The sequence below is a fragment of the Trichosurus vulpecula genome, chromosome 5 (assembly GCF_011100635.1).
Source record: "Trichosurus vulpecula isolate mTriVul1 chromosome 5, mTriVul1.pri, whole genome shotgun sequence".
Lineage (NCBI taxonomy): Eukaryota > Metazoa > Chordata > Mammalia > Diprotodontia > Phalangeridae > Trichosurus > Trichosurus vulpecula.
In genome coordinates this window covers 274,014,012-274,033,144 of record NC_050577.1, presented here as the reverse complement: position 1 = coordinate 274,033,144, position 19,133 = coordinate 274,014,012, and the positions used below count along the sequence as shown (strand labels likewise).

Below are 19,133 nucleotides of genomic sequence, written 5' to 3'. Positions count from 1 at the left end.
ATCAGGGGTGAAGCAGGGATAAGTATCATCATCATCATTATTATTTAGTATCATACTAGAAATGCTAGCTATAGTGATAAGACCAGAAAAAATAAGTCAAAGGAATAAGAATAGGCAACAAGGAAACAAAACTATCATTTTTTTGCAGATGATATGATAGTATACTTAGAAAACCCTAGAGAATCAGCTAAAAAAAGTTGAAACCATTAACAACTTTAGCAAAGCTTTAGGATATAAAATAAAGCCACATAAATCATTAGCATTTCTGCATATTATCAGCAAAACCCAGCAGGAAGGAATAGAGAAATTCCATTTAAAATAACTGCAAGCAGTATAAAATATTTGGGAGTCTACCTGCTAAGACACATGCAGGAACTTTATGAACACAATTACAAAACATTTTTCACACACAGATTTAAATAATTGGAGAAATATCAATTGTTTATGGATAGGCCAAACCAAGATAAAAAAATTACATTACCTAAATTAATTTACTTATGCAGTGCCATACCAATCAAACTACCAAAGAATTATTTTGTAGAGCTAGGAAAAAAATTCATCTCAAGAAACAAAAGGTCAAGAATAGCAAGAGAATCAATAAAGTTAAGGAAGATAGCCTAGCAGTACCAGATCTCAAACTATACTACAGAGTAGTAATCATCAAAACAAGCTGGTAATGGATAAGAGAGAGTGGTTGATCAATGAAATTAGGTACACAATATACAGAAGTAAGTGACCACAGTAAGCTACTGTTTGATAGACCCAAAGATTCCAGCTATTTGGGGAGGAATTCACTATTCAACAAAAACTGCTAGGAAAACTGGAAAGCAGTTTGGCAGAAACTAGAGATAGATCAACATCTCATACCATATACCAAGATAAGCTCAAAATGGGCACATGATTTAGACCTTTATTACCTGCCAATCTATGAATAAATAAGAGACAGGATAATGGGAAATAAAATGGATAATTTTGATTACATTGAATTTAAAAGGTTTGGCACAAACAAAACCAAGGCAGCCAAAATTAGAAAGAAAGCAGGAAACTGGGAAAAAAATTTTCCACAAGTTTCTCTGATAAAGGTCTCATTTCTCGAAAGCAAAAATTTTAAAAGCAAAATTTATAAAAATAAGAGCCATTCCCCCACTGATAAATGGTCAAAGGATATGAGGGCAGTTTTCAGAATAAATCAAAGTTATCAATGGTTACATGAACAAATACTCTAAATTATTTATAAGAAGAGAAATCAAAATGAAAACAACTCTGAGGTACCACCTCACACCTATTGGATTGGCTAACATGACAGAAAAGGAAAATGACAAATGCTGAAGGGGATGTGGAAAAATAGGGATACTAATGCACCATTGGTGGAGTTATGAACTGGTCCAAACATTCTGAAGAACAATTTGGAACTATGCCAAAAGGACTATAAAACTGTGTATACCCTTTGACCCAGAAGTACTGATACTAGGTCTGTACCCCCAAGAGATAAAAGGAAAAGGATCCATATGTATAAAAACATTTATAGTAGCTCTTTTTGGGGTGACAAAGAATTGGAAACTCAGGGGGATGCCCATCAATTGGGGAATGGCTCAACAAGTTGTATATGATTGTGATGGAATCTATTGTGGTAGAAGAAATGACAAAAGGGATGGTTTCAGAAGAACCTGGGAAGACCTATGTGGACCAATGCAAAATGAAGTGAGCAGAACCAGGAGAACATTGTACATAGCAACAATATGATGATCACCTGTGAAAGACTTAGCTACTCTGATCAATACAATGATCCGTGACAATTCCAAAGGACTCATGATGAGAAATGCTATCCACCTTCAGAAAGAGAACTGATGAACTCTGAGTGCAGATTGAAGCATATTTTTTCATTTTATTATTTTACTTTTTCTTGTTTTTTTAAACAATATGGTTAATATGGAAATGTTTTGCATGACTTCTTATGTATAATGTTTTCTTGCCTTCTCAATGGGTAGGAGAGGGAGAGAATTTAGAACTGAAAATAAAAATTAAAAATTAAAAAAATTTTTTTCAACTCCTCACTCTCCCTCATTCCACTTGTCTAATGTTGACCCTTCTTATTTCTTTTACATCTGCCATATCTCTCCCCTTTTCTCTACCCATCCAGCCAGTTCAGGCCCTCATTTCTTGTTTGCACTATTGTAATAGCCTACAAACCAATCTCCTTGCCTCGAGTCCAGGAAGCTTTATGGGGATTTTTTCTTTTGGGTTTTCTTGCAGGAAGCAATGAATATATTCTTTCTATTTTTCACTCTGCTCTCTAGTTCTAAGAGATCAGGGCAGTTTTCATTTGTGATTGCTTGAAATAAAATGTCTTGGCATACACACACACACACACACACACACACACACACACACACACACTTACTTTCAGGGAGTCCATTGAGTCTTAAATTATCCCTCAGCCTATTTTCCAGGTCAATTATTATTTTTGGTAGGTGATACCTTCCATTTTTCTGCAATTTTTTATTTTATTAAAATGTTTTTCTCATAAAGGCATTGATTTCTATCTGGCCTATTTTTATTTTCAGGAAGTCTACTATTTAATAAGGTAAACTTTATCACTTCCCCTTTCAAGCTATTAAATCTTTTTCAAATTTTTTTTGTTTCAGAACATTTCTCCTCCCTCCCTCCTTGCCTTCCTTCCTTCCTCTCTTTCTTTTGAAAAATCAGTTTTTTCCTTTGAGGCTCTACTTAACAGTTGCTTAGTTACTCTCTCTTCTAATTTTGATTTTTGGGTATTTCTGGATCAAATAGTTCTTTATAGTGATTGGTGTCTTCTATTCACTTAGATATTCAGCCTTAGTTCCAATTTGGGCCTTTGTGCTAGATTAGGGCCAGGACTTGGTTCCTCCTGTGCTCTTGGGTAGGGCATGGTCAGTCCTACTTGTTTCTACCTGGGGCAGCTAGATTCATCTGCTGATTCCCATCTCCAGTGGGGGGTGGGGGTATGTCTAAATTAAGAGTGCTGATAGGTTTTAGGTTCCCTATATATCATTTAGGTTCAGAGTGATGGGTATTCAGGACCTCCTTTGGCATTTCAGGACAGAGTACTATGGACCTCACAGCTCCTGAGACTGGAGTATCCCAGTCTGTATACTGTCTTGCCTAGACTGGATGCTGCCCTTCGAAGTTGCTCTCAAGGTACACTGTGTGGATTTGTGACCACCCAGGGACTGGTTTGCTTTCTCTGGTTGCCTCTTGCAGGCTACAGATATCCCTGGCCAGTATTTAGGGTCATGCTTTTATCTTGGGTACCTGTGCTAGCCCATGGATTTCTGACATTTTGTCCAGTTCTATCTTGATGAAAACATTTACTGTTATTTATCTTTGAATTTCTGGATCATTATTTGACCTGTTACTATTTTTAGAGTTTTGGGGTTTTTTTTTGGCTAGAGTAGGCATGTGGGAGCTAGTCCATTGCCTCTGTTCAAGTAGCTATCTTAGGCAGGGGTACCTACCTCCAGTCTCTCCACTATTTCAAATCCATGTTCCACAAATAGTTAACAAAGTGATTTTCCTAAACCACGTATCTGCCCATGTCTATCCTTGACTCAAAAAAAAAAAACAAAAAAAACAAAACCAAACCAACAAATTTCAGTGGCTCCCTATTCACTCTAGTATTTTATATTATTTCATTTTTATCTTATCCTTTTTGGTGTCATTTTTATAATATATATAATTGGTACTGTATTACATGTATATAATTTATAACTAAGTAAATATACACATATTGGATTATCTGCTTATGTTCTTTATACTCCTACTTGCTCTAGGAGTATAAGCTCCAGATCTGTCCAGATTTGGGACAGAAAATTCCCAAACGTGTATGATTTAGTGCTGATTATTATTCTCTGTCTCCTGTAAATGAGAATCAAAATCTCGTGTAATGAAGTTTTAATTCTGATAAAAAAAATATCACAAATACAAGATTGGGTTGGGAATAAGAGAGTGGGCTGGGAAGCAGGGGGTTCAAAGAAAGGGTATGGCCCAGATACCAGCAGGTGAGGTCAACTAATGTGTTGAATTATTGTAACCGTCACCACCAACCATCATCCCCCTTTCCAAGCTGACTGCATTTGTTATCAGGATGCCAAATAACTTTTTGGGACCAGTGATTAGGATTCTTCATGAATTACCTGATGCAGCCAGGAGGCAGAGTATGGAGTGGGACTGGACAACTCCCATCACTATTCCCCCACCACATAAGAGTACAGTAGGTTACTGGATAAAATGGTTAGTCCTACCCTGTCTAGTTATAAAGGCCATTTGGCCTATGACGTTAAGATCCATGACAGAGGCCTAGCTAAAGACACCAGAATCTGCTTTCTCTATTTCCCTTTGTCCCCTGGGTCTCTGCTGCTGGCACTCTGGTTGGGAGTGTCCCTGGATCCTGACCTGGAGAGAGCACAGACTTGCCCATTATCACTACCTCTCTCTGGCTTCAGATGCATCTTTCAACTGATAAATTAAGCACTCAGTCTTGCACTTAGAGGCCAGAGGTGTTCTTTGGGAGCGTGGGAGTCATCAGATGAAATATTCCTCCTTCTTCCCTTGGACTGAGTCACTGTCCATTTGCAGAGTTGCGCTGGCTTCTCCTTCTGGGGGCTCGTAGGTAATGTAGCTGCCTTTGTTCTTGTACAGGTAAATGATGATGACAATCAGGACTGACAGCAGGGTGATGAAGACCACGGTGATAACAACTTAGGAAGAAGAGGGGAGACATAGGATTCTGGAAGGGCTATTTACCTATTATTTCATAGCGGAACCAATCTACATGGGTCCTGCCATTTTCCCTCCTTTCCCCAAATTTTGCTTTTGTCTCCCTCCTTCCTTTTCCTAGAAATCAATTCCTCCTCTTCCTGTCCCCTCCCCCCATGTAAACCAGCATCAATCTAAACAAAGCTCACCAAGTCCCCGACAAAGAATGGCTATTAGTTCTACTGCTTGACTTCCAGTATGTTCATTGCTTGGTTTCCATGAAAACTGCTCTGTTGCCTTAATCCCTATGCTCAAGAGACAAGGATATCCTCCCCTGAATGAGTTAAAAAGCAGGTCCCCGCCAGTTGGTGATTACTCTGATAGAACAGGAAGGAGGGAAACAGGAAACAGTTTATCTCAACAGGAAGGGTTTTCCAAAGCCATAGTTAATCTTGGTTGTGCCCTCCTATCCTTCCTTCCATCTGCTCCCTTAATTTGCTTACAAAACAGCGACACAGAGGGTAACGTGTTTATACTGACTTAATGTCAACCCAATAACTCCTGGAGGTTGATAATGTCTACCTGCCTGTCTCCAAACCTATCATTTAACTTCTTCCCCTCCCCCACAAGTTTAAGTGATTTATTATGAATCCAATGGTAATAATTACAATTGTTTTGCAGCTTATTACACTTAAACATGAGTTTCAGTGTATTAAAATGCTATAACCCATAAGTCTCTATCACACTAACTTGACCATGAGTTCAATCCCAGTCATAATTAGGGTGTACTCTGTTCTACTTCTTAAATGTACATTATTTAGTTATTTCTTTCCAGATTTCTTTAAATTTCTCATGTTAATTTTAATTATAATATCCCCTTGGTATGCCACAATTTATGTAACCACTCCCCTATTTCTAAATCCTCAGGTTGCTTGTGGTTTTCTTTCCCTCCTGCAGTAAGGCTGCTATAAATATCATTGAACAGATAGCTTTTTTTTCTTTTTGGTAATGCCCCGAGGATATATTCCTGACAATGAAATTAGCAAGCCAACCTACAATTTTCATTTGGGATAGTCACAATAACTAGAATTTACAGTATTTCATTTTTGAGGACCAATGTAGTCAGTTTTTGAGAGGATCATCATTGGGTTAATAGAGCCTCAAAATATTGAACTAAGTGTGAGAGGAAAAGATTGCATAATGACCCGTGCACAGAAACCTGCCAATCATTGCTTAGTAACCATGATATGGTTGAGAAAAAGGCCACAAGTTCCCATTGGCTGGACCATCTCTGGGCACTTGGCTATTTGGCCTCAGAATATGCATTCTCTACGTCCTCTGGGTCTCTGTTGTAAACACTTCAGCAGTGCCCCCCCCCCGCCCCCTTTTTAACCTAAAAAAAAGCCTTTGGTCCCAGTGCCTTCCTTACCTGCAATGACTGCAGTGTTGGCAACAGCTGTAGGAGTCAGGGTTTCAGTGGCTTGTAGTAGTGGAGTGGACATCAGTTCTTCTGCTGGTATATTCAGAAGAGGGAGCAAAGAAAACATAGTTAATATAGGAATAGGCGCTTTTTATATTCCTTCCCTTCTCTCCACTACCGAGGAAATTGCCACAGCTTCCCAATCATCTTCCCCATCAGATCCTGATTTTTAAAAATCTTATTTTTGTTAAGATTTTTATTTTTACATTGCCTTCATTTCTGAATCATTTTCTTCCCTGTCCCCTTCTCAACAGCTATTCTTTGCAACAAATTATTTTAAAAGAAGAGGAAAAGGCAGTTCAACAAAACCAATCAAAATATTTACCATGTCTAACAATATATGTAATATTCTGTGCTCATAGTCCTTCACCTCTGCCAAGAGAGGATAGAAGTGCATTTTCTCAATTCTTTGCCAGGGCTAATTTAGCAGTAACAACTCAGAATTACAGAGGATCACTTAGTTGAATCCCCACATTTTTGGAGATGTAGATCCTGATTAAGTGGAATGAACACTAGAGTACAAGACTCACAAAATTTTCATATGACTCCTGATACTGGGAAAGTCAAATTACCCCTCAGTTTCCTACTTTGTGAAATGGGACAATATTTACATAACTTCGTAGGTTTGCAAGGAAAGCTCCAGGTTGTTGTTGCTTTTTTTTTGTCCTTTGTTCTCAAAAAGAGGACCATGACATCAGGAAGGTGATGCCATGATGTGCAAGTGAATTGGATTTAAGTGAGGGAGGACTATGCAAGGTCACTAGCCTCACTTTCTCCTCTGGAACTATTTAAGTCCAGTGGCAAGACATAGATCAGGACGACTGGAGATGGCCCAGGATGCAGTGGGAGACCTTGGCCTTTTTAAGCTAAGGTCTTTAACAGGTCTCAGTTTGACTGAGGCAACGCCTATTCAGTGATTAAGGCTAGGTAAGAAATGAGGCAAAGAATGGCCTCTTTTACCCAGTTAAAAAAAAAAAATTCAATCTGGGAGGGGAAGACTCTCAGGATTTCTGGCCAAAAGAGAAACAATTGCTATTTACATTTACTCTGAGCCAATGGGGCCCTAAACAATGACCAAGTGGTCTAGGGTTGTATCCCAAAGAGATCACACAAGTGGGAGAAGGACCCATGTGTACAAAAATATTCATAGTGGCTCTTTTTGTAGTAGCAAAGAATTGGAAATCAAAGGGATGCCCATCAATTGGGAAATGGCTGAACAAGTTGTGGTATATGCAGGTAATGGACTACTATTGCACTATAAGAAATGGGGATGATTCGGACTTCATAACAACCTGGAAAAACCTACATGATACATGCTGAGTGAGCGGAGCAGAACCAGGAAAACATAATACACGACCACAGATATAGGGATTCTGTGAAGACTAACCCTGATAGAAGGGCCCTGTTAAAATGCCCTTAGGATTTGTCACCTCTAAAAGGAGAGAGGTTTCTAACCTCCCATTAGTATGGACTACCTTAAGGAGCTAATTAGGACCCTGGCCCAGAAGGAATGGGGCACATAAGTAGAGATTAGGGAGGGGGAGTTAGGAGTAGCAAGAGGCAGTGTAGTACACACACACAGACACACACAAACACACCTGTGTATGTATATGTTTGTATGTATGTGTGGGTATATATGTGTTTGTCTAGTATCAAGCAACAATAACAGAAATCATAGAATCAGGTATAGAGCTGAAAGGGATGTTCAGCATCACTGAAGGAGACCTCATTAGCTTTCTCTCTGCCCTTACTGTCCCTACCCAATGTCCCTTCCTTCTTCCAACCACTCAGATATCCACAAAGTAAAGAAGGCTGCAGAGCTTCTTGAATTTCAACACAAAAACAATGACACCACAAGACAACAAGAAATATTAAAGTCAAAAGGTGAAAAAAAAGGGAGAAAATGTAAATTAGCTTGCTCCCCACCCTCACCCCCCCACCCAGCGGATTCCTCTTTTCCTCTCTTACCATTCTTTTCTTTAGATCATCAAGACATAATAATACTTACTACCAGGCAAAAACTATTAACTTGGAAAACAGTCTGAGGAGAAAAAAATTAAGAATCATTGGACTAACTGAATGCCATGACCAAAAAAAGAGCCTAGACATTCTATTTCAAGAAATCTTAAAACTGTCCAGATCTTTTAGTAGGAGAGGGAAAAGGGAAATAAACAGAATCCACCAATCACCTCCTGAAAGACACTCCAAAATGAAAACTGAGGAACATTATAACCAAAATCCAGAGCTTCCAGGTCAAAGAAAAAATACTGCAAGCAGCCAGAATGAAAGAATTAAAACTACTAAGGAGCTACGGTCAGGATCACACATGATTCAGCAGTCACCACTATAAAAGAATGGGAAAATTGGAATGCAATATTCTAGAAAGAAAAGGAAAAGAAAGAAATATTCTAGAAGAAATATTCTAGAAAGAAAGAAAAGGCTTACACCCAAGAAAAACTTACCCAGCAAAACTGATTATAATGCAACAGGAGGGGTAAATGAAACTTTGATGAAATAAGGGAATTCCAAGCATTCTTGATGGAAAAAAAAGATCAGAGCTATGGAAAAACTCTGAAACTTAAACACAGGAGTAAAGAGAAACATAAAATGGTAAACACAGATGAACAATGACAAAGGACTAAACAAAGGTAAATTGCTTACATTCAGATATGGGGAAATGATACATTTGTCCCTTCTGAATCTTATCATCACCACGGATTATGGAGGGAGTCCAATTAGACAAGGTCTGGGAATAATTCTGTTTGATGATGTTGTTTGTTGATGATCTTAAGAAGAATGAAAGAAGGAAGATAGTGGAGTAGAGGCAGCAAGTTAGGAGTAAGGGGGTTGGAAAACTAGTCAGAAAGGGATTACAGGAGACCCCTTTGCTGGCACTGATTGGTAACTCTTTTAACTGTATGCAGTCAATTCCTTCCTTCCTCCCTTCCTCCCTCTTTCCCTCTTCTTCTTCTCCCTTTCTCTCTCTTTCTTCCTTTCTTTTTTTCAAAGACCAAACCTTAAACCCATTTCACTCTGGAACTCATAGATAGGTCCCTGCCCAAACACCACTTTATGGTTATATTTTGGATCCCCCAGGCTCAAAGTGAATGTAAATAGTAACCTCTTTTGGCCAGCAACCCTGAGTATCTTCCCCTCCCAGTTTGATTATTTTTTTTTTATTTAAAGGGGCAATCCCTAGAAACACTTCTTAAAGAGGCCTATTCACTAAATAGGTGTTACCTCACTCAAAGTGAGAACCTGAAAAGACCTAGCCTAAAAGGGCCAGGGTTTCCCATTGTGTCCTGAGCCATCTCCAGTCATCCTGATGAATATCTGGCCGATGTTCAGATTCCAGATGGCTCTGGAGGAGAAAGTAAGGCTGGTGACCTTGCACAGCCCTCCCTCACTCAAATCAAAGTCAAAGTTGCAAGTCATTGTCATTCACCTCCTTGATGCCATGGTCCTCTTTGAAAATGAAGGACAAACACAACAATCTTGGAAGCACTGAAAACTTATAGACCCTCACATAAGTAGCTCTGAAAACAGCAGCACAAAAAAGTCTTAAGCTTGGGACAGTGTCTCCACAGTCCCTGGTGAGCAGAGCCCAGATTTAACCTAAAGTTTAAAGACAAGAAGTAGACTGGAAAAATGAGCAAATAACAAACAACAAAAAAAGAATTTGACCACATAAGCTACTCCTGAAAGAATCTGCCAATTACCTCCTGAAAGAGACCCCCAAAATGAAAATTCCCAGGAATATTATAGTCAAATTCCTGTGATCTCAGGTCAAGGAGAAAATATTGTGAGCAGACAGAAAGAAACAATTCAAGTATCATGGAGCCACAGTCAGTATCACAAAAGATTTAGCAGCTTCCATGTTAAAGGAATGGAGGACTTGAAATATCATATTCTGTCATATCTAGCAAAACTGAGTTTAATCCCTTAGGGGAAAAAATAGATATTTAATGAAATAGAGGACTTTAAAGCATTCCTGATGAAAAGGAGTTTAGAAGTCCTCTAGGAGTCTAGAAGTCCAACTCTAGGGAGTTAGAAGGAGAGAGCACAAGTGTGACTTGATTATGTCACATTAAGAACTGAGAGGGACACACTGGGAGAAGGGGGAAGGGAGAAGTACAATGGGGAGTTTTTCTCATATAAAAGAGGTGAATAAAGAAGAGCTTTACAGTGAAGGGGCTCACTCTCATCAGATTGATTCAAAGAGGGAAGAATACATTGATACACAATCAATTGGGCATAGGAATCTATTTTACCCAATAGGGAAATAGGAGGGGAAGGAGGTAAAAGAAAGGAGGAAGGGAACAATAAAAGGGAGGGCAGATTAAGGGAGGCAGCGGTCAGAAGCAAAATAGACTTTTGAGGAGAGTCAGGATAAAAATAGAGAAGAATAAATAGAAAATAGATGGAAGGAAATATATAGTTATCATAACTGTGAATGTGAATGGGATGCACTCACCCATAAAATGGAAACTAGAAGAATGGATGAGAAACTAGAATCCAACAATATCTTGTTTACAAGAGACATACTTGAAATAGAAAGACATACACAGAGTTAAAACAAAGGGCTGGAGCAGAATCTATTATGCTTCAACTGAAGTAAAAAAGGCAGGGCTAGCAATCACCATCTCAGACAAAGCAAAAGCAAAAGCAAAAGTAGACCTAATTAAAGGAGAGAGTCAAAGAAACTACATTTTGCTAAAAGGTACAACAGACAATGGGGACAGCTAGGTAGCACAGTAGATAGAGTGCTACCCCTGGAGTCAGGAAAACTCATATTCCTGAGTTCAAATCTGGCCTCAGACACTTACTAGCTGTGTGACCCTGGGGGCAAGTCATTTAACCCTGTTTCCCTCAGTTCCTCATCTGTAAAATGAGCTGGAGAAGGAAATGGCAAACCACTCCAGTATCTTTGCCAAGAAAACCCCAAATAGGGTCACAAAGAGTCAGACATGACTGAACAAAGAACCATAGACAATAAAATAATACTAAAAATTTTTATAGCAAGTTTCTCTGATAAAGGCCTCATTTTTCAAATATGTAGAGAATTCAGTCAAAGTTATAAAAATGAGAGCCATTCCCCAAGTGATAAATGGTTAAAGAACATGAACAGGCAGTTCTCAGAAGAAATCAAAGCTATCAACAGTTGTATGAAAAAATGCTCTAAATAATGATTACAGAAATGCAAATTAAAAGCATTCTGAGGTACCACCTAACACCTATCAGAAATGACAAATGTTTGAGAAGATGAGGTAAAATAAGTACCCTAATAAACTGTTGGTGGGAATTGTGAACTGGCCCAACCATTCTGGAGAATAATTTGGAACTAGGTCCAAAAGACTATACAACTGTACATACCCTTTGACCTGGTAACACCACTACTATGTCTATACCTGAAAGAAATCAAAGGAAAAGGAAAAGGACTTATATGTACAAAAATATTTGTAGCAGTTCTTTTTGTGGTGGCAAAGAATTGGAAACTGAGGGGATACTCAATTGGGGAATGGCTGTACAAGTTGCGGCATGTAATTGTGATGGAATACTATTGTGTTAAAAGAAATGATGAGGGGGATGGTGTCAGAAAAACATGGGAAGATCTATATGAACTGATGCAAAGCAAAGTGAGCGAAACTAGGACATCATTGTACACAGTAACAGCAATATTGTAATGATGATCAACTGTGAAGGACTTAGCTACTCTGATCAATAAAATGATCCAAGATAATTCCAAAGGACTCATGATGAAAAATGCTATCCACCTCCAGAGAGAAGTGATAAACTCTGAATGCAAACTGAAGTATAATTTTCTCACTTTCTCTGTGATATGGTTAATATGGAACTATATTTTGCACTATTTAATATGTATAATTGATATCATATTGCTTGCTTTCTCAGTATGTGGGGAAGGGGTAGAAGAGAGGGAGAGAATCTGGAATTCAAATGAAAAAAAAGAATGTTAAAAATAAATAATTTTTTTTAAAGAGAAAGCGAAAAAAAGAGAAAAGAATGGGTGAGTCACAGGAGCAACAAGATGGTGGACCATGCATTTTCTCCGATCCCCATGACCTCTCTAAAACAAATAATGCAACAAAGATAAAGCAACTTCTGATATTTCCATGGTCTAGGACCCTCAGAATCCAAAAGAAGGTTAAAAAAAATCCTTCCAAGCCCAGGAACTGACACTCATTGATCCTGACTGAGCTCATTAGCATCACTCATCACCTCCAAGGCTATACCAAGTTGTAGAAGAGAAGGAGGTGAAGGTAGAACCAGTTTAAAGAAAGTTTGGTCAAAAACCCAATGGAGCAAAATCAACCTGAGGGCATTTATAGATGAAAATGGAAGATCAACAAAGAGCAAAACCAAAACCCAACCCAAAAAAGATTTTTGTAAGAATTTTATCTATTTATTTTACCATCAAGGACAGCAGAACCACCACACTTGAAACATGGATAAGCTTATAGCTTATAGAAGAAAAGGCACTAAAGAGAAAGATGGAAAAAGTGGGACCCAATTATAATGATGAGGAAAATCAATTCTCATTATTCCCAGTTGCCTTGAGGACAAGATAATACTGCCAATCAGTCAACTGATAAACATTTATTAAACACCTACTATGTACTAGGTCCCCTGATAAGCACTAGGGATACAAAAAGAGGCAAAAAACCCCCCCACAAGTTTGACTATGCCATATTCCTGCTCAAGAATCTTTAGTGGCTCCCCATTACCTTTAGGATGAAATATAAACCTCTGGGGAAGACCCTTAAAAACTTTTGGCTATATAGCTCCTGTCTCTCTTTGTAGGTTTATTCAACATTTCTCTCTGCCAGACTCCTGCCTCCCATGCAGCTTCTAGCTTCCCTTGTGGTTTTCCAAATGCAGTCCTCGATCTCCAGCCTCCTATCTTTGAAACCTCAGGCCTACAATTCATTTCCCCTTTCCCCTTAGAATTTCTAACTTCTTTCAAGGCTCAACTCATGTACCCTCACCTGTGGGAAACCTCTCCTGATCTCCACAGAAGTTCATGGTCTCTCCTTCCTCCTAAAATTAAGGTGTGATGTTTACCTGTTTATATATTGTATCTCCCACTCCACCCCCTCACCTTTAGTATAAAGTAACCTCCCTGACAGCAGGATCTCTTTGTCTTTTTTTTTTTTGTATCTGCAAGACCAGCACACTGAAAGGTGCCTAATAAATGTCTGTTTGATTGGACTGTTAGCAAGAATGTTAACTGAGTGGCTATAGTATAATAGTGAGCTTGGATTAGGAGTTTATCACTTTTCCCATGGTCAAGTTCTTCCATCTAGTTCCCTCTCCTTTCTCCTTGTCCCAATAAATGAAAAAGATCATGTTCCTTCTTTCTGGGGTGTGGAAGTCCTGCTATACTAGAAAAAATTTAAATGAGGAGAGGATAATGAAAGCATTTGGGAACCATCCCAATCCCAATCCAGGCTAGATCTAAACCAACAGCAAAATGAATTTGTGGGGCACTTTAACTCATTTGTCTCCTTTTGTTGTTAACCCAGATACCAGTCGGGTTTCTTTGTCTCTCCCATTCCTGAGTTGCACTAAAGCTCTTATCACCATGGCATCTGATCCTTTACCACTGGATTTGCTAACCTTCTTGGCTTGATACATGCTCACTGGCAGACGGCTTTTAGGTCCTCTTCTCTGCTAGAAGGCTGTCTATATTTTCTCCTAGAATTATTAGGCACCCACCTATGGGGCAGAGCATGACATAAATAGTTTGGGATGATGACCAGCCAGGAGGGCAGGTAAATCCTGGGGAAGTGGATAATCCTATATAGCTCCTGAAAGGAACCTCCAGTAGGAAACCTCTCTGGTGGCTAGATTGGAACCTGAAAGTTGAACCACCTCCATGCATTCATTGATCCTTTGCCTGGCCTGTGACCTTCTCTTCCTAAACTGGGTTTAATCTTGTTTTCTTTTCTGCAGTTTGTATGGATTGAAGACCTGTGGTTGTGAATTCGCCTCAGAAAGTAAGCTTTTAAAGGGCCAAAGGCTCAGTCTGTTAATTTCTTCATTTTAAAGTCTGGGTAAATCTAATTTTTTTAAATCATTCCTTACACAATAGAAGCTTTCCACTGACTATTGTATCAAATGGATACTTGTCAGACTGATCGGTTTGACTTTCAAGGCCTATTCAACTTTATTCCCCACTCTTCATTCCCAATGCAAATCCCTTAGGCTCCAGGGAGTTAGACTACCATTGTCCTCTACCCATTCTCCTCCCCTTCCCCACAACATACTTACAGTTCTTAGTCTATGACCAAGTAAAGGGCACTGGATTTCTGGCAGGAGGACCTGAGTTGGAATGTTGATTATGTAGTTTAATACTTATGTATCATCTCAAAATATCATTGCACATGAGATAATATTTGTTAGGCACTTAGCACAGTGCCTGACACACAGTAGGCACTTCATAAATGCTAGGTTCCTTTCCCCTTGTGTGACCCTGGGCAAGTCACTTAACCTCATTCAGTCCCAGTTTCTAAGTGGTAAACAATGAGGTTTTTGAGTGGACCACCTCTAAGGTCCTTTCTAACTCTAATCTCGGATCCCATGATCCCAGGCAGGAATGCTCTCCTCCCAGAGCAGACAAAGGCTTCAGGGCTCAAGCTAGGTCCCCACCCCCTCCCTCTAGGAAGCTTTTTCTTGTATTTCAGCTGATACTAACTTCTTCCTTCTCTCCACCACTATTATGCTTCTAGTCCTAACCTCATAACCTGAATCATATACTGTCCTCAACTGCTCTTTAATTGTGTCCCATGGATGACAGGCATACTCTTGTTGGAAGGGTGAGCTGGTCTGCCCATTCCGGAAAGCAATTTGGGGTTATGCTAAAAAAAAAGTGACTAAAGTGTCCAGATCCTTTAACATAGAATTCCCACGGCTGCTATTCATGTACCCCAAGGAGGTCAAAGATAGAAAGGTCCTATACATAACAAACTATTCATGGCAGCACTTTTTGTGGTAGCAAAGAATTTGGAAACAAAAGAGGTGGCCATTGTTTGGGCACATGAATCTGAGAGCTAAACAAATTGTGGTACATGAAAATGGTAAAATATAGGACACCATAAAAAATGAATATGAAGAATTCATAGACTGGTGCAAAGTGAAGCAAATAGAACCAAGAAAACAATTAATACAATGAAGGGAAGGAGAGATGGGAAGAGGAGAATGAGTATTTATTAATCACCTACTATGTACATAGTAGGTACTGAGGGCTTTACAAATATTATCTCATTTGAACTGCAAAAACGTAAATGGAAGGAAGAAAAAAAAAACTCAAGCTGAATGTTATTATAATGATCAAGCTTGGCTCCAGAAGATAGTCAAGTAGATGTACCTTCCTCTCTTCACTGCAGAGGTGGAGGGGAGGAGGACTATTAGGGTGGAATATTACATACTCTCTTAGATGTGTTGGTTTTGCTGAAACGATTTTTTTCCCCTCTTTCTTTTTAAAGTTTATTAAGAGGGATGGTTTGCCAGGTAGAGCAGGAGGGAGGGGATATGTTTGGAAATTAATTGTGCTATAATAACAAAAGGCATCAATACAAATACAAATTATTTTTTAAAAAAATGTTTCCCATTTATTAGCCTGATCTCCCTTACTACCCTGCAAGACAGAGACTAGGTCTAAATATATTAACAGGGAAACTTCCCTCTCAAGAGCACCGAGTTTTTGAAAATGCGAATGGTGTCACTAGAAGGTGAGGGTCAGAGGCGGGACAGAATCTACTCCAAGAAAATGAGAATTCTTGCACGATCAGTCCTAAGAGTTGTCTTTAGTTGGTTTTAGTGACCCTAGAAGTGTGTTTCAGTTTCCTGGGCCCAAAGCTAACCTGGATGCTGCCCCTTGGTAAGGCAGGTAGGTCTGAGTCAGAGTCCAGTGCTGGGGGCTTCTCCTCAGCCTAGGCTGAAGCCCCAAGAAAGGCAATTTTCTTTCCAATGGGATATAACTTACCTTTTGGGGGAGGTGGGGTTGGGAGGCCTGTCATGGTGGCAGTGGTCTAAGTAAGAGTCTTCACACCTGGAAAAAAGGAGGAAAAAATAAATGAAAAGGGGGTCTGCAGCCAGAGAGTGGGGCCTTTGGTGTTCCTCAATTGGCTGTTTCCTATTTGTTCAAACCCCTTCCTTTTCCCAACCTCTCCATCTCAGAAGAGAGGAAGGTGGAACAGTCCACGGGAAATAACAAATCTCATTCTCTGTCCATTCCTGTGTCTCTCTTCTGTCTCTGGCTATATCTCTCTGGAAGTGTACCTAAGAAATTGGACTAGTTCCAACCTTGGCTGAGGCCCACTCTTCATTGCATCTACATTAATTTCATTTGCATTCCAGCAAAGTCCAAACTCCACTCAGCCCGGAGTTTACTTTAACTCATCTCAAAAGGGAAACATAGGAAATATATAAGCTAGCTTCTTTGCTAGTTTCTAAAAATGGCACTAAGGGACAACCTTGGTCCGGAGCATGGGCCGGCTGGAGATTGTCCACTAGATGTCAGGACAGAGCTGATGAAGACTCGGAGCCAGGCACCTTCAACAGTCTGGAGTGGAGAGAGGGTAGGGAGTGTTGGGGTGGGGTGGGGGACACATGTCCCCAGGATGCCATGGTATTAAAAAGTGTCCCCACTCTCTCAAGACCACGCCAGTTGCCTGTGGGCCGCCTCTGCCCTGGACTCTTAACTCTGAGCCACTATATCCTCCATACTTAAACCCTCAGCCGTAACCCACATCCCAGGTCCTTTCATTCCCGGGCTTGAGTATTTAACCTCCGCCCGGTTATTTCCTGCCCACTCCTACCTTCTCCACTAAGCCCTCAAATAGCAGAGCCTAGGTGGTCTGTGCTCCTGGGTCCGTCGTCTGCGCCCCGCTTCTGGTCCGGAAGGTTCCCTCCCTGCCCTGAAAAGAGTAAGCCCACTGCAGAGCTGCCTGGAGAGTCTTTCCCACTTTACCTGGAGAGGTGGAGGAGAGCCCAGGTGGAACCAGATGGGGAGAGGACCTGTCCTCTCCCGGGTATCTCCTGGCTCGGTTCCGGAGACCTTGGAGAGGGGGAGTTGCGCGGCTGGACAGGAAGGATGGGGAGGTTCACGCGTGGCGCCCTAGCCTCCGAAGCTGCGGGTCGTGGTCCCTGCGGTGGCAAAGGTGACTGGGAATATGAGTGAGGCGACCAGAAGCAACTTCCCTTCCCTCCGCCCTCCAGCCTCCTCCCTCCTCCGCCCTGCTCACCTTTCCAGTCTAACTGGCTGGGGATAAAGGGCCAGTCACACCACTCAGAGTGGGAGGGAGACAGAGAGACACCACAGAGATACACAGAGATTCAAAAGAGACTTAGAGCGAGACACAGACACACACACCCAGACTCATGGAATGCTTGCTAGTAGATCTGGAAAAGAGAGATCTGAAGACCATCTAATCCATCCCCCTCATTTTACAGATAGAGAAACTGAGGCTCAGACAGAGACAGAATCTGAAATTGAGACAAAGACACAGAGACAGGGAGCAAGGGGAGACCAGGGAAACGCAAATGAAAGGGAAAGGATGAAAAGCTTTTTCGAGTGGACCAAAATTACAGTGGGCAAAGAGGCACAGGCAGACTGGGTGGAACAGGAAAAAAAGCATTGAAGGCACCCCTTTCAGTTTCTCTCTCCCTGCCAGACTTCCTTTCCTCCCTCAGCCTCCTCTCATCCCGTGGCAGGAAGAGCTGCCTTTCCTTCTTTGCTAGTCATTTTGCTTACCTCCTGGGACCACTGCTTCCTCCCATGACAGGCTGGGCCCCACCCTCACTGGCTGGGTTCTGGATTTCCCCTAGTCAGGCTTAAGGCCACCATTGAGCTAGCCTGTAAATCCTAGAAAAGCAACATTGACATCCATACACAGGGACAAGGCATTTTACTCACAGAGGATTCCAGGAGCTCCCAAACTATTATAAAAGTCTGCTGAAGGGGTAGATACTAATGATTGTCAACATTTCTAGGGTTTTAGGGTTTGCAAAGTATGTTTGTTATCTATACCCTTTGATGAACACAGATAAAAGCCAGGTCCATTCCAGAGAGGAGGCTGGGCCTGAAGAAAGGAGTGTCCCAGCTAAAATTCCATCTTTGACAGGAAGCCTTTCTGATCTCCCTTAATTTGAATGTACACCCTTCTGTTGATTTTTTCCAATTTATCCTGCATATGTCTTGTTTATCCATAGTTTGTATATTTTCTCCTCCATTAGACTGTGAGTTCCCTGAGGGCAGGGACTGACTTTTGCCTTTTTTTGTGTCTCAATACTTAGAACAGTGCTTGGCACATAGTGTTTATTGGCACATAAATGTTTATTGACTGGCATAGGAAAAACCAGTAGCAGTAAAAAATAGTCCCCATAAACCTGCGTATACTGTTTTACACAGAGCATCAGTGGGAAGAATGGACACATGCAGCATTTACTCACTTGAGGCACACTTGTAGGGAGCACAATCAGCCAAGGCATATCTTACTAGAAGCAATTTGTGTCAGAGTACATTGATGTTCACCCTTGTTCCAACACCCTTTGGTCTCACAGTTTCCCCTGGAGGCTGCTTCATTGGACCCTGCTGAATGCTGGTGCACTGGGGGCATCTCTGATGTGTGTTGTTTTGCTCCTTGGTTGCAGTCATCATCCCTCCAGGTTTGGGGCCAATTGACATCCTGAGCAGACTGAATTCTGCCATCATTTTCATGAAGTCATTGTCCGTGGTGGAGAAGAGAGAGAAGTCCCCCCTCACCCTTTCGTAGAACAGTTCTAGAAGCCATCCCAAGAGCTGCCTGTCTCAATTCCTTGAGCTAGATTGCTAAAAAGGTTGATTTCTATTTTTAAACATTGTCTACTCACTGAGTGGATAGAGAAAAGGGAAGATGGG

The 19,133-nt window shown here is 40.7% G+C and overlaps 1 protein-coding gene across 2 annotated transcripts; it reads right to left on the bottom strand.

Moving 5' to 3' along the window:
• Positions 1-4,254: 4,254 nt before the first annotated feature.
• On the bottom strand, positions 4,255-17,287 carry LOC118852210 (small cell adhesion glycoprotein). 2 transcript variants are annotated; one of them, XM_036761888.1, is made up of 4 exons: positions 17,205-17,287; positions 16,218-16,283; positions 6,164-6,247; positions 4,255-4,736 (listed from the first exon to the last, which is right to left on the bottom strand). In XM_036761888.1, exons 2-4 carry the CDS (start codon positions 16,249-16,251, stop codon positions 4,561-4,563), a joined length of 294 nt encoding a protein of 97 aa, XP_036617783.1. In that variant the 5' UTR covers positions 16,252-16,283; positions 17,205-17,287; the 3' UTR covers positions 4,255-4,560. The 2 variants fall into 2 exon arrangements, with proteins under 2 accessions (XP_036617783.1, XP_036617784.1); XM_036761889.1 differs by lacking the exons at positions 16,218-16,283; positions 17,205-17,287 and having other exon boundaries at positions 6,164-6,281.
• Positions 17,288-19,133: the final 1,846 nt, after the last annotated feature.

Excerpts from the sequence above, each read along its gene's own strand:
- LOC118852210 (XM_036761888.1), bottom strand. The coding sequence starts at position 16,251 with ATGACAGGCCTCCCAACCCCACCTCCCCCAAAAG. Across the intron at positions 6,248-16,217 it reads AACCCCACCTCCCCCAAAAG|CAGAAGAACTGATGTCCACT; the intron begins GTAAGTTATATC and ends TGAATATACCAG. Across the intron at positions 4,737-6,163 it reads CAACACTGCAGTCATTGCAG|TTGTTATCACCGTGGTCTTC; the intron begins GTAAGGAAGGCA and ends CTTCTTCCTAAG.